The 16,618-nt window shown below is 38.5% G+C and overlaps 1 protein-coding gene and 1 long non-coding RNA gene across 2 annotated transcripts in view; one reads left to right on the plus strand and one right to left on the minus strand.

Moving 5' to 3' along the window:
- LOC145445808 (uncharacterized) overlaps nucleotides 1-16,618 on the plus strand; it is a 59,235-nt gene that overhangs the window by 18,132 nt on the left and 24,485 nt on the right. The window lies entirely within an intron of this gene.
- Nucleotides 1,888-10,223, minus strand: LOC145445790 (glucoside xylosyltransferase 1-like). Its single transcript, XM_080323931.1, has 8 exons — nucleotides 10,051-10,223; nucleotides 9,062-9,175; nucleotides 8,282-8,446; nucleotides 7,418-7,648; nucleotides 7,162-7,276; nucleotides 6,061-6,229; nucleotides 5,532-5,743; nucleotides 1,888-3,101 (listed from the first exon to the last, which is right to left on the minus strand). The coding sequence occupies exons 1-8, from the start codon at nucleotides 10,182-10,184 to the stop codon at nucleotides 3,000-3,002; spliced, it is 1,242 nt and encodes a 413-aa protein (XP_080180057.1). The 5' UTR covers nucleotides 10,185-10,223; the 3' UTR covers nucleotides 1,888-2,999.

Below are 16,618 nucleotides of genomic sequence, written 5' to 3' on the forward strand. Positions count from 1 at the left end.
GCGGGGTGCCATCACATATCATGAGTTGAGTGTGTGCCTTGACTTTCATGGAACACATGAGATAGTGTTCCATGGAACAGCGTTTGGATCACCGGCTAATACATGTTTTTGTACCTGCATTTTAATTATAATAATCGTCAGATTATATTTCCATCTGCTCAAGGCATTCTCAGAATGTAGGCCTACAATGCAATATTGGCTACAAGAGACAATGGGATATAATGAGCAGATAGGAGGATGGCGAAACGACCAGCGGCGGTCGTTGAAATTTGAGGGACATTGACCGCAATGGAACTGATACATAAACTTGGCAATTTGTAGCTTTCTCATATCTTCTAAGTTTAGAACACCAAATCTTTTGAGAAGCGATTTATCAGTTGCACATCCAGGCCCCCGTGGGGCTTTGGCAATGATACGGATGATTCGATTTTGAAGTTTTTGCAGTGGGTCAATTGTATTCTTGCAGGCAGCACCCCAACAAAGAATTCCGTATTGTAACTTTGATAGGAATAGAGTGTTGAAGAGTATCAACAGCACGTTGACTGGTAGAGTGTAGCTAAGGCGGCGAAATAGACCACATACCATCGATAGTTGTGGTTTGAGTGATTGTATGTGACTCTTCCAGGACATGTCCGAATCCAGTAAAACACCAAGGTATTTGGCATTTTTAGTGTTGGAAATTGGTTGGCCAGCGATGTCAACGGTTAGGTTATCGCAGGAGTTCACGATCAATAATTGGGATTTCGCAGCGTTAACCCGAAGGCTATCATGGGACGTCCACTCATGCACTTTGGGCATTTGATCACGGGTGACGGCATTCAAGCTTGCGGTAGTAGGTACGTGAGATAGGAGGTGAGTATCGTCAGCGAAGAGTGTGGTATTCAATGAGGTTGGCAGTGTAATTAGGCCTACGCATGCCCGACGATTACGACCAGAATTACGCGTCTGGCGTTGGCTGGAAGCAGTTGCTGTATCGAGTGTGAAGCGGCTTCTGTATAAATATTTGTGCCTGCATTTCGTCTCAATATATCCATCGAATCTGCCACTCTGTCGTACTATAGATAACTAACGGACCGGGTTGGATTCCCGTCGGAGGTTTATCTGGGCTCCTCTTCCACTGCCGTTGCCGTTCTTACGGCGACAAAAAAGCCCAGAAAAAAAAAACTCGACGAAGAAAGCACTCACAAGGAATGGAAAGAACTATAGTAGAAAGGGCCGCGGCTTCAAAAAAGATCAACATCGAAAAGAACTGTGACATCGGGCACTCTAGGCCAAGGTGGATGTTAGAATAAAGGATCGCTACTGATGCGTGTCGTTCGACATCCTCCTATCTGTTCATGACATCGCATTGCACATTGTGTGTGACTTGTTCTGATGAAAAATATAACCCAACGATGTTATAGAACTAACCTACGGATAGATGAGCAACTCCCATCGCACGCTTGAATACCCAGAGTTCTTTACTGCTGAGCAGCATACTTGGTAGTCCTATAGCTGGCGACGTTAGCGTTAAAATTTAATAAACCTGGTCTTTTATCGAAATGTAGTGTCATGCTAATTCCGAAAATAAAAATCTTGTCAGGGCAATGCAATCACCCGCAATAGACCTCAGTCTGAAAATCGGTATTGTTCCGAAAAATCGCTCGACGCAATTGGTCATAGTGCTGCGGCTTTGCAGTATGCCTCTCTGGGTATTCAAGCGTGGTGATGGGAGGTGCGCATATATCCGCGGGTAAGCAAATTATGGTTGAACCAGGAGTATGGTAGGTGAGTAGCCTACTGAGTAGTCACCTTACTCTGACAGTCACGATTATCAACGACTGACCGTCTACAAACAGCGCGAGGGCGCCTGGAAAACAAGTAACGCACAAAAACAACCCCACGATATACAGGATGCTTCTAGAACAACAATTTATTGGCAGTTAGGCACATAACACTGTATTCGCGATTCGCAATATACTAAAAACGTGGAGACATGATTGCGACAATGTGAAGCTAAAGACATAAGAAAAAGGGAGCCCGCTATAAGTAGGCAGCTCAAAAACAGTATTAAGATTGGCGTAAAACGACCGTGGTAGGTGCAGAGGTGATCTACCTTCTTGAAGTGGGTATGATTTAAACTACTTCTACCGATCAGATTGTTCGGTAAAACTAGGCCCAGAATACTCAATTGCTTTACTTACTAGGACAGTGACTCCCAGACCGTGAGGCGTAAATTCTTCAACAGGCAGTTTAAATAAGCACATGTGACCAGGCATGTCCAATGTCCATGAAACCAATCCGTCGATGAATAGGGTAATGACCACATCATAATTGAGCTATGTTTGGTTAAAAAAATCTGATTCCTATCAAATCAACTCAAAACAAGGAATCGTGCCGCATATCATGAGCACATTGTCTGGAATTGAACTTACACTTCGACAATACTTCTCGGGATTTGCTATAAGCAAATATAGGAAGAAGTCAATCCATTTGAAAGCCATAAATCAAGCAATCGTTAGCCGAATAACAGCTCACTGCTTTACGAAACGCCGTTTCACGAAAAGCTTTGGATGTCTCCTTCCCATTCCTATTCCACGATAAGCGCAATCACAATTTGACTGTCATTTGCACCTTAAAGCTTTTTTATCGTTTTTACCGACATTAACCTAGAGACGCTGCTTGGAAAACGACGGAATGCGGGTATGTCAGTCAACTATTAAACAGCGTTTCAGTGTGATATATGTCTGTATAGATAAGCATAGCCATCGCATTAGCACGTGAATATATATTTCAAGCAACGTTCTTGTAAGTGTGCCGCGAGCATTATATAATTTTGCTAGTGTGCCATAACTCGAAAAAGTTTTGGGAGCCACTATACCAGGACACAGCTACTTTTCCTTCTACTCGATCACAGACGATGAACACGTTGACGACCTCTGCACAGACGTCTAGACACCGCGAATACTTAACTACAACATACAGAAAAGGTATACAGCGTACAGACATGCGATCACAGTTCACGGCGTATTCGAAACGATATTTCTCAGTTCTTTCAAGATAGCTTCTCTTTCTTTTCCGCAGTACGTGTCCGCAGTGGCAGCCAACGCCGTTTCCAGTGGCTGTGAAGTTAGTAACATTATATGTTGATATACACCGTTCCGTTCTTTCCAATTCTCTACTACACGCTGACGATTACCCCTGACGAGTGTCAACCGAAGATATTCAGGTATATTTCGATATGAAGATACTATTCAATTGTTCAGAATGCATAAATAACACACGGATAGACGTGTCTGAATCGTTGGGCGATCAGATAGTCCAGAAATCGTCATTGCTGCGAACGATCGGAGCGCCGCAATAGGTCATTGTTATAGTTGCTGTATTGGGGCGATTAGATTGTTCAAAACAACACTGATCTTCGGTTTTTGAGTGCAATTTTGGGATAGTGGCAGTGTCACGACCAGATTATGGTATATATTTTCGGAATCAGCGTGACAGCAGCTTTCGTTGTAGACCGGTATTTGACAAACGGGCAACCACAAAAATCTCAAGATGTTCCAAATTAGATTGGACTTGGAATTGTAGTTACAGTTTTTTTTTTCGAATAAGATCAGAATTACAATTACTGAATTCCCAAAAGCTCGGAAATTTGAATTAAGTTTCGAAAGAAATACACCTAAAATCAAGTTCAGTATACATCATATCATAGTTGAATCTCATCAGCACGAGAATGGCAAATGTCTGTACACCAAGCTTGGCTCCCTCCGGACCGCACTGCTGGAGCATTTCCAGGAAAACCAGAAAATAGTTTAAAACTAAAATTATAGCAGAGAAACATTTCGTAAATTAGATTACCGGCATTTAGCTCGAATTAGTCTAATTAGAATTCGTCCAGGCCTGCCTGCATCGCGACATATCAGATCGAAATATTTCGCGGCAAAAGGCGCACAGGTATGTTACGATTACGTAACATAACGGCAAGAACAGGAAATTGGCCATCCCCGTAAGCAATTATCGCGGCGGCCACAATGAGCAGAACATGTTGAATATGACTGGATCCGATTGGGTGCGAAGTACGTGGATTGAACTCGGCGCCGGTACGACGAGTTCGCGAAGCCCGCGCACCCCGATGCACAGGATAAGAGGCCTGATCTACAATGACAGTTTCTGCGACTGCATTCTTACAATGATAAGTAGCCTGTAAACTGTAAGGTCGCGAACACCAGATTCAATCTCAAAGTTCACTAACGCGCTCTCTGTGATCCACGATATCTGTCGTTGTGCGGGCCATGGACTGATACTGTCTTTTTGAATTGATGAATCTGATCGATACACGCGCATTAAACTATATAGCAACTATATCAGCAACCTATAACCTGATCATAATGCGGGTGGATTATAGAAAAACGAATTTCGCCTGTGACGGCAATCTTCCAAGAAAACGCTTCACCTAATCTACGATATATCGCGTTGTATAGGTGACATACTGTTACAGTCCTGTTTTATGGACGGCTCCCATCGATACACATGCGTCCAGCCACATATAAAATATTTCATGATCGTAAAACCTGTTCAAAATGCAGGTTGAATACCGTAAAACACCAACAAGCCTCACTTAAGGCAATGTATTTAATGTTCTGATAGTCATAGGCTGTTGCAAATTATAGGTGTTGTTAAAGTGTTCATGTCTAATGGTATGGATATTTTATTAGATAAACATAAACAAAACAGCTTAGCTGATATGAATTCACAATTAAATAATATATTCGTATTGCAATAAACTCGTATATTTTCGGCTGATTGTTGTTCAAAAATAACTTTTTCCCAGATTCCGGGGATTCATTGATTAAATTGTGAGGTTGCCTATAAAAACGCTGCACACCTAATTTGGTTCGATTCCAAGCCGGTGGATGTGAACGCAGAAGAATTTGATAATTTTCAATTTGATGAAAAATATTAAAATTTTTGTTCAAATTTTGCTGTCAACCCCGTCAAATTGTTGAGTTGTCTACACAAACAATGCGAAACAAATTTGATGCAATTCCAACCCATAGAAGCGAAGTTATTCGAGTTTTTCTTTCATAATTCTGGGATTACCCAGTACCCACCGTCCAGGCTATTTTCGCGAATCCAAAATTTTCAACTGCAATAACTTCGCTTCTACTGGTTGGAAGTGAGCAATAACTGTTAAGCGTCGTTCTTTTAGACAACTTAACAATTTCAAGGGAGTGACAGTAGAATTTGAAGAAAAGTTTATAAATTTTTAAAATTAACGGAAAACTTTCAAATTCCTGCGCGTGTTCACATCTACCAGTTGGAATCGAGACAAATTAGGTGTGCAGTATTTTTTTAGGTGACCTAACAATTTAATCAGTGAATCCCCGGAATCTGGGGGTTAACAATGGCTGTAAAGCTGTTCAAATAAATGCTCGGAAGTTTTGTTAACGCTCTCTATCTTTTGAATACTGGCTGAATATATCGGTGAAGGTGCTAGTTATCAATTTAATAGGTATCCAATATCGGCTCTAATAATATCCATACATTTTTACCTCAATAATATGTTTCCAATAATCCGGCTGGAATCCGAAATCTCGTATAGTATCGTAAACCGCCCGAAACGCCCTTTGTTTTTCGTTGTGGTAAACGCCCCGGTTCCCGTGCAAGATCTTAACCCCTTCGTCACGCGCCTCTTTACACGTCTGCCCGTACATGCAGTGATCGGGTCGATAATTCCAATTGCACGGAAAAATGTGAAGCAATTCTGTGTGAATAACAAAAAATTGGCTCACTGTTAGAGAGTGGAAAACTCAGAGATTTGATTAATTTTGCCAAAGGAAAAATTGCAACGAGAACTCAGGGATATATAGAACTACTGCACCCTCTATACTTCTGCGCGATTTTTTGGTGCCCCCATAGCCCCCTTCAAAATCCAAATCGTCCCCAGGGGGCGCTGGCGACAAGGTCAAGAAGCACTGGATGACAACAACAATAAATGACTGATTGATTTGTAGTACCCAAGTTTATTCACGCTGATATTAAGAGTGAATGACATGAATGACAACACAAGGTGGCCAGTACCTGGATTATGATGAAAAATAATATTCAGTAGATCTTGATCACCCCAGGTGATGTTGTAGCGATATTTATTGTATAAAGGCAGCAGGAGTTCGCTCCAGCTCATCACGTCTGAAGATAAGTCGCTTTTGAACATCGTCTTTCTGATCCTGGTCAAATTCATCAGCATCACCTACGCAATATTAGTTAATCGTAAGCGACGAAATGGCGGCAAGAATAACTCAATCGTATCACCAAGTATGACGTCACCGGCATGAAAATTCGAATAATTGAGTCAAACAGACGGCTCAAGCTCATTATACTATTTTAAAGGTATATACACAATACACATACACGAACTCCTTCTGCTGCGAACTGTAGTCACTGACGATTACCCCCCTGGCGAGTATCAGCTGAAAATATTCGGGTTTATTACAATATGAATGTATCATTCAATTCCACACTAGACAAGCTACACCAGCACAAGTACATTTATAATGGACTTATTTTCCAGTTCAATAGGTTTAGCCTGCCTCGGTAGGCTCTACGAATTGTAATTAGGTAAAAACTGGCATCAATTTATCAACAGAACACCAAGTCTGAGCCAACTAGTTTTCAATGGTAACGATGTATAAACGCTGGTAGCAGGGTTGTAATAACTCTTTCTTAAAAATGTTAAATGACTCGACTCAACTCGAGTCAATTTGTGTATTGACTCGACCTGCTCTCGACACATTATACATGACTTATTCAAGTTTCGTATAGCAGCACCGACAGTTGACAAATCGGCCCAGAAACGGTATTTTATCTGGTTGAATGAACCTGTTTAGAGTGAGAAAAATGAGTAGGCTATGTTAGGAATTCGAGACCTTCAATATCACCCTAGAATTTCACGGACGGGAGTTGAACTTGTCTTGAGCTCGATACTGAACAGTAAACACTACGACTTGGACTCGAGTCTTAAAACTATGACTCGGACTCGCCCCGTGTATATACTTCCCGAGTTTGACTCGGTGGTGAATTGAAAATGACTCGACTGGACTAGAGTCAATACGATAAAAGTCAAATTGGCTTGCGACTCGGAACCTTGTGACTTGAAATTAAGCACGATCGAAGCAAGCATACCCCGGAATTTACACCAGTTTTCCCGTAATATGGGTGACGCGCGAATCTGTTATACCATCCTACATTTTTGTCGACATGCTCCACACATAGAGAAGACAGCTGTGAAGAGTTAAATCTGAAACAGATGAAAATGGTGAAACTGATATGCATAAATCATAAAAATCAAATGCACATATACTCAGTAAGGTAATAAATTTTTCGCTCAGTTCATACAGCTCATATAGATTATATGTAACTTCTTAAGCATCACACTTACGTTTTGAAAAAGTTCCAAAAATCCTGAACATCCGTTAAAAATATAATGTCAGTGTCAACATAAAGGACAGAGTCCACAACTGTGTCAAGGACGAGAGGTAAAAACAGTCTCTGGGAGGCACACGGCTTGAATAACTTTTTCCAATTCTTTTCATTTCCGTCGCTCGGATAGGTAATCGGATACAATGTATAGGCAAATTTTCTACGCCACCGCATCGGCCAAGAATCTATCCTGGAAAAGAGAAACGCCTACAAGATGAGACACGGAATTAGGAAAACAAAGTCACAGGCCAGCGATTATCAACGGTGGCCCTGAGGGCAAAGTTGGGCCTATTCAATTCGCAAAAAATTAGAAATTGAATAATTTTAATCCTGATTAGAAAGAAATAAAACATACTTGGACAGCTAGATAATTCTAGATACCGTAATTCGATGATTCTAGTTGTATAAACGTATCAATTTGACCAAATATCGGTAATCTAATTATGATCTAATTCTTGAAATGTTTCTTTGCTCCAATTCCAAGCCAATTGGTGAAATGTATTTATGATTTACTTTTAATTCGAATCTAATTTGGAAAAACTGGTTGTCAACTCTGATTAAATTGGAGTTCATCTCCATAAGCACGAGAACGGCGAATGTATGGACAGTGGATACCGAGCTTGTCTGTAGCATTTTCAAGAAAACTGAAAATTATATTAGAATTGAAATGGGAGCATACAAACTTTTCACAAATCAGATGTGAATTAGATCGCTGGCATTTTCCTATATTTAGTCTTGAACAACTAGAACTCGAAATATTAGCCTTCCTCTGGGCCGATGCTATGCATACCTAAGAATAAGAAACATTAAAATATTATCTCACCCATTTTTAAAACCTGCATGGAGGTCCTCCTCGGCAAATATATGATAAAACACTCTCTTCTTTGTGAAAAGGAGAGATGACTTGATGTTGACGAGCGCTTCTTCCAAGCGATCGCCGCACGCAACTACCGATAGATGCATGTCGCCATTATAAGCGTGGAGCGGACTGAAAAATAGAATCGCGAGGATCAGAAATGGTATATTTGTAGATTTAGGAAATTTTGGATTTAAAAAATATAGTATTTAATGTGGGAAATTCTATCGTTATTTATTATAGAATTAGCCACCGTAAATACTATTCTTCCAAATCGAAAATTTTCTAGACCAGTAACTTTGCTTATGGATTGGAAGTGAGAAAAATTCGTCGAGGTTGAATCAAAGTAGCTTATGTTAATTTTTTTGGAATTTTGACATCATTTTTCAAATTGATAGAAAATCAAGTTTTTGCAAAATATTATTATTTTTTCGGCCATATCTTGGCGGAAAGAAAATGGAAGTTTACATAAGGTTAATGTAATAGCCTATGCATCGTTTTTTAGACAACCTAATAATTTCATAGGGTAGCCAGTGAAATTAAAAAACAAAATATTCAATAAATCCAAAACTTTCTTATACCTAACAATTTTTCAAGTAGCCAGTAAAATTATAAAATTTTTCATGAACAACCCTAGTGCAGAGCTACTGAGAGCTAGTGAGGTGTGGGGAGATAACGGTTATGGAAGGGAACTACTAGTTGCAAATACCAAATTCTTTAACATGCAATAAATAAACCGAGCCATACCTTCCCACAGGAATATAACTGCTGCTAATGAAAAATACATCGAGAATTGTTTCCGCTAAATTCTCAAAATTCAGGAATTGAACAGCATGACTAATATTCTTGAGAATCCAAGATCTGAAATAGCAAGTAAACATATTATGGTTTGTGACATTGTCAAATGTACAAGTATGTTAATGGCTTATGACACTCAATATTAAAAGATGTAGGCTATATAGCCTAATATATCCATTTTTAATTAGGCCTAAATAACTGGAAGACTTCTAAATTTTCTGTCCTCTCATTGGACTTGAAGTAGCAATCGCAAATGATGAGTTTTGACGTGTTTGCAAATTACATACATTGCTTGTGAATGTAAAAATACATATTTTCCATACAATGGAGAATGATTTTAAAATGGATAAATAGGCCTTACACAAAACAATCAATATGAGATTTCCTGGCACTGGCACTATTTGTGAGGAGTCTCTATGCGACAGAGCCAACTTACTTCAACTAACATGATATTCAGGTAAAGGTTTCTACCATAATGAGATAGGTGAATATTCAAAGGTGAATATTCAAATATCTGCATTCGGAAAAAATTGTAAAATAATACAGTCAAGTTGAAACGAGAGAATGCTGAAATATAACATATAAAGAATGGGTAATCAGTAAAGATTTGGACAATCATTTTGCCAGACGACGTGAATGGCAATTTATCAAAAAATTCTAGAAAGAATTCGAACTACAGCTAAAAATACAACATTTATTTGGTGTTTTGGCATTGTTTACAGTATTTATCATCAATTTATTAAAAGGTTTGGTTTTATTGGTGAATTATTGGAGCTAACATTTTAGGGATTTCAATTTTCTGGTTAGAGAAAACATCATCTGTACAATGGACGTGTCCCAACTGTCACACGAGATCGCTCAAAGTGATAGGATTACATTGGGCATGGGCACATTGGTAACGTATCAATTTTCGTCATAAATATTTCAAACTTTCTTACGTTGAAGCTTGCAGACCATCACCAACGCTTTTCGGGAGATATCCCGTTTCGCTGCCATATAAAACGCAAGATAATACTGAAAAAGAAAGAGCGATTGCAATCCCAATGCAGCATTGCTTCACAAGGAAACCCATTGTCGCGGTAATGCACAAGGAAACCGCTTGAAACAAGACAAACGCACCACGACCTGCCACCTAGTGGTGTTCGATAATTTGGTTTGAAAGAAAGAAATGATTCGTAGATTTCAGTCGAATTTATTCGTTTTGGATTTATAATTTCAACTGATGCGGGTTAGGATTTTGATGAGCTACGTTTTAGATGATTTTAAATTTCCCTGAGACATATTATAGCAAATAAATCAATAACTGACCTGGAGGAATGGCTTCAGAGTATAGCAGAATATATATTACTAATCTACGTAGGTTAGTAATCTATAAACAGAAGTCAGAAGGGATGTATGTATCGCTCACGCCATGAACTTACTTATTACGGTAATTTTTGTAAATCACGTTATTACTTTTGCTTCAATAGTTTAGACCTGTACCATAGTGTTGATAAATATATGCACTAGCACGGGCACTGAAGGCTGATGGTTATTAGCCATGACGAGAGTAGAAGCATAGCAAATTACAACGTAGCTACGTTGTAAATTGCTATGGTAGAACGTTGTAAATTGCTATGGTAGAACTTTGCCAATTTTTCAAGCATTAAAAAATATAAAGATCAACAAAAGTTGAAATTGCGAAATTGAATATTGAAATAATAGATTAGTGACAGTATCGAATGTGACTAGTCACATTCGATAGAGACAGACACCAACAAAAGTATATCCTAATGCTTTTTTTCTCTAGCATATTAGCTCAAATTGTGCGAGTTTCGCGAAGGGCTGTTCAAAAAAACCTTTTTTCCTGAATCTTGTTGGCTACGTCATTAAATCGTTAGGTTGCCTTGAAAAACGATACACACCAAATTTGAATTCATTCCAATCGGTAATCGGGGATTTCGTACAGTTTGAAAATTTTGAATTTACCCAAAAATGCAAAAATTTTTTTTTTCAAATTGTTCTGTCAACCCCATGAAGTTGTTGCGCTGTCTTCAAAAACAATGAAAAACAAATTTGACTCCTACCCGCAGAAGCGGAGTTATTTGAGTTTTTCTTTGATAATTCTGGGATTATCCTTGATCGGTGGATAATCCAAGAATTATCATCGAAAAACTCAAATAACTCCGCTTCTGCGGGTTGGAGTCGAGTCAAATTTGTTTTGCATCGTTTTTCAAGGCAGCGCAACAATTTCATGGGGTTGAGAGAAAAATTTGTAAAAAATTTTTTTTTGCATTTTTGGATAAATTCAAAATTTTCAAACTGTACGAAATCAGCGATTACCGGTTGGAATGAATTCAAATTTTGTGTGCATCGTTTTTCAGGGCAACCTAACGATTTAATCACGTAGCCAACAAGATTGAGAAAAAAAAGTTTTTTTTGAACAACGCCAATAGTAAAATTTCGGATTGTCGTAAAATCACTGAATTAATTAATCTACTGATAATACTTTCAGTGTCTATGTCTATATTTAATCCGCGTAAATTAGACCCACAAGCGCGGTGCACGTATTTTACTCGGTTCATTTTGATCGCAACCATAATTCGCTTATTGGTAATCTCAATCTCCGCTTATACGGATTATACGTCCATTAATCCTCAACTCCCAAGGGGAATTCGATCACATTAATTCGTCTACCACAAAACCTAAAATATATATCTACTTTATTACCCGTCACCAAAGCTCGCAAAAACTCTGTTCAGTGAAATACATGATTAGTATTATTCCGTCTGATGAATACCAGAGCCGATATGATATTTATGAAATTTTTCAAGGCAATTACCACATGAAATGATCCCAAAATGTATGTTTTTTTTCTGACATTTGTCCTGCACACCAACGTAGAGCTAATATATAACGCAGTTTATTGTTAATAAATTTACTTTCAAAAGACCACAAGATTACGATACAATGAAAAGATACGAAGGTGTCGAAACGACTTGGAGTAGTCTTTGAAATCAGACACCCAGCCGAGCCGAGATGACATAAAGAACAGGCATGCACACTGAATGAAGAGTAATAGAAGATTACACAAAAGGACAAGCGACAAGAATGAGGTGGCATGTGACGAAAAGGTGAGATCGATATATCAGATCGCGGTCCGGTAATCTCGGGCGCTGAATAATATTTTAACATGAATGCCTTGTTCGTGTGCGGTTTGTGTGAACATGAACACGTAGGCTACTTTGAAAAAGTTCGCTGATGTGTACCCACGAGCATGAACACGATAAACCAGTGGTTCTCTGCTCCAATGTCAATGAGGGCCGATTTCCCAAGAGTCGAATCCTGTCTGCTCAGCTAAAATCTGCTTCCAGCACTCGGCAAACCTTGCGTATCAGTCTTGTATTCCATCACCAATCAAGCAACCCAAATCGAATAGTAAATAATGTGAAGTTATGATTTGCTTTGAGAATGCTAATGCAAGCTAGATTCGCAATAGTGCTTGCTCGTCCGTTGCTCGATGGAATGGAGAGTAACGTAAAACAGTAACGAGGGCAATTTATAGCACTAGCGAAAAGACAAAACCATAATCAAATAATCAAATCATGAAAATCGGACGATAACAATGAGTAGAAAATCGAAATATAAATAAAGGACAGGAGTTGAAATGGAAACGGATACCCCAAAACCTTGAGACGCCTCATCAAATGAAGTATGGAAAATACATGCGCAGCCTTTTCCGCTTGTACAGCAGACTAGAAAAATAACGAAACGCAATGCGACTGTCGCAGCACATCAACTAATCATGTGGTCGATGAATATCATTCGGGCATTAAATTAACCGTCACCCCATCCTACATATGTTATTTATCAGCTATTGAATCATCCGTTGATTGGGATTTTGAGCCGCACATTCGAATGTAATATTTTAAATATTTGTACAGCTATTTCCGAATTTTCAAAAAGATTCTAGGTTCACTATGGTGCGCACAGTTTGGGAATCGCCGCGTTAAATGGTAAAAATGTATACCATTCTTTAGAAAGGGACAGAATAATTTTTAATACCGTAGTACGCAACCTCACTGTGGTGTTCAAAAATGTCACGGTGTAACAATGACTTCATAAAAAATCTAGATGGAGACACGATTGCGTACATCCCGCAGCTATAAATAATTACTGTGATATTATTAATTCTGCTGCATATTATAATCGAAATGATATACATCAGACCGCCCCTATTATAAAATAACTTCAAGTGAATATACCTATATCTCTGCTTTGCTCAATATCAACATCATGAATATACAGGAATCTAATCGACACTGGGTTTCTAGAATGTAGCCTAAATGGCAACCAAGGCTTGTGCATCCAGTAAAGAGTAATAAAATTAACGAGCTATTTCAATCACATGCTTTAAATTGCCAGCTTTTTAGAGAAAGTTAATTATTTCATAATAATCACTCGGTGATAGCGGAAACTCGTTGCCCTGTAATCATGGATTTATCATTGTGGGAGACGATTGATTCCGAAGAAATATTCTCGGTGTGAAATTTCTTCCATTTTTCTTACGCTTTTCAGACGAAAAAAGGTGGCTTGCGAGCGGGCAGGGGAAGATTTCGACGAGAATAACGCAGGGGTACTTTCTGAAGCAAATTCTTGATCTAATATCAATGCAGGTATGCCGTAGAGTCCAGGAACATTACACAGTAGTATTTCTATAGTTGGTACGGAAGATTGAGATATGAGCTTAGTATTATTAGGCGAATTGGATATCAATGTATTCGGTGTCATGCATGTTCTTCACATCTTGTATTATGATGATGATACTCGAATTGAAGCAAGACTCTGTTATGTGAAATTGGACTTCCAGTATAGAGTTTACGTCTCATATTAATATTAAGTAACATTTCTCCATTGGTAAATATTACGATGGTGTAACACAAAGATTTTCAACAACGAATCTACGTCGCGATATGTCATTGATGTCGTCACCACCACATTAATATTCATTTAGTTAAGGGGACTGTTTCTCATCATGAAGGCGGGTTTGGTTTTTAGTAACAACCACAATCTATAGTCCGTAAATTTCCCTTTCCCTGACCATTGATTAATTATGCATACGGGACGTGTAATGTGTATAACACGAATTATTGACGTCTTAATGCGTTCGTTATGTTGATGATAACGTCCACATTATGTACAATGCAGCGTGAATCATGGCATAAATATGATGCAAAGTGATCTCATGGCCGGTCAACTATAATAATAATACGCATTAAACGACATAGTACCCCTGTCTGCGCCTTATTATTCTGCGGCTAAGTCAAATGTTTGTTCGAGCGATGTCACGTAACGACATACCCTTTGAATTTCTGAAAAGTTCTTTCTGATCGTGACTCGCGCGAAAGGTATACATGGATGCATTTATTCATGTTAACCGATTCTCTTTAGCCATAACTAATCTTCGTGAATGTGAACTTGACGATCATGGCTTAGTAGTAATTTAGGTCAATGCCAGACATGTATTTGTTATTGTCAGTCTATTCCCTCAACAAACAATGCAACAGAGATCATTGCAAATCAGATTCGTTGTACATGGCTTCGCAGGATAATCTGGGAAAGCACCCTTGCTTATTATTGTTGTTATTAGTGTTAAAGACTGCAAGACCTGTTGCTTCGCGGAGTTGAAGGTGTGGGCGTTATATCAAATCAGGGGCAATTAGTTTTGAAGAGCTTCTTGGAGGTACAGAACTTCAGTATAGATTTGAATAATATATTCATATTGAAACAAACCCGAATATGTTCGGCTGGCACTCGTTAGGGGTAATCGTCAGTAACTGGTAGAGAATTAGAAAGAACATTGGATATCAACAATCGTATTTTTTACTTTTACAAAATACTTTCGTTCAGTTACCACTGCGTTACGTAATCTTTTGAAACCTTATTTACATGCTGGGTCAAGAATGACAGTCGGAATTCACAGCCAGAGAGTAAAAGCGCGTTGAAATCACAACGACTTCACGTATTGGACTTGGGCGCGATATACTATGCAGATTTTATCACCACGGTATCAGAATTGCGCAACGTCATGGTAGAAAGGTCTTGGCAAATATCAGAACTCAAACTACACGTTAAAAGTCACAATTTAATAAGGTTTAATTACGATATAATGATAAAAGTATCCTAACACATATAAGCCTTGGATTTTTTGACCCTGTTTTCTCATGGAATATAAAATATTGAAAATAGAAAATTACGTTGATTTCAGTAAGATCGAAGTGCGAAATGATATCTATTATCATAATAATGATACTTATCACAGTTTCGACGGTCGAACCAATTGCGATCACGGTACCATCCCTCCCACGTGTGCTTATCGAGAGTTTCAGAATATTAGTGTTATCATTATCAAAACGAAATTGAGACTCCAGCTATAATGACATGAGCCATAATTTCACCATCTGGACTTGGAATTGACGGTCTTCATCAAGTTGAAATATATATATAATCGCTACAAATTGGCGGTCATAATAGTCTACTAATGACGTGCGTAAGATGTTGAGATGTGCGTCTCGTCAGATGTAGTTACAGCGCGTGGACGATATGGTTTGATAAATTCCACCTTAACGTACGTTGGAGGCGGTACTAAAACCACAGGTAATTATATTATTAACGAAATCAAGTATCGAGATTGTAGTATATATAACATGCGTTTGGATTGAAGCATGTCTTTTTGCGTGAAGATTTAGTGGATAGTTGAAAATCAAAATAAACTGTAATATATAATGAGCTAAATTTAGCACTATATAGTCATCCCTTTTGAGATCAGATGGTCTCACAGAAGAATGATGCATAGTTCAAGATACTCTTATCAGCGGGGCAGTAAACGTACAATATATGTGAAATTGTGGATCGTTGTTAAAATTAGAGTTACCATAGTTACAAAAGTTACATTAACGGACGGGAAAAGGTTAACTTGGAAATGTTTTAGGCTAATGTTAAAGAAGGTCATTTTTCCAACTGGACTCCGGAAGACCCGCCCCTACGTATCATCGGTTGTGGTTGACCTTTTTTTAGTCAACCCATCTGCGATCGTTGTTTACTGTGTGAATGGCATGCTAAATTTTCTTCAATTCCGTCGAAATCCAGATTTCACGTCCATTATGACGTGTTTTAGTTGTCTTTTTACAGCCTCCTAACTCTGAAACGTATAGAAAGAGGACTAATTGTGAGAAAAGAGAAAATTTGTGCGTCCTCGGAGGACATTTTACATTTCTTGAAAAAAGAGGGCAAATCCTCTTAAAAGTAGACATATGGTATGAATTGCATGAGATTCAGATACTGCCTGAATTTGTGTTATGCGACTTCCAAATCTGATTATTATGCCGAGTGTGTATAAACTGTTTGAATAAATTTGATGCTTCGACAATCTCTGTGTCTTTATAGGTCGACACTAGTGAACCTATATGTGCATTTGTTGATTGTATGACGGTAAAATTCACAGCACGACTCGTTTTAATTACATAC

This window comes from Botryllus schlosseri, chromosome 9 (assembly GCF_051294905.1).
Source record: "Botryllus schlosseri isolate E-star chromosome 9, Bs_hap1, whole genome shotgun sequence".
In the NCBI taxonomy this organism is placed as follows: Eukaryota; Metazoa; Chordata; class Ascidiacea; order Stolidobranchia; family Styelidae; genus Botryllus; species Botryllus schlosseri.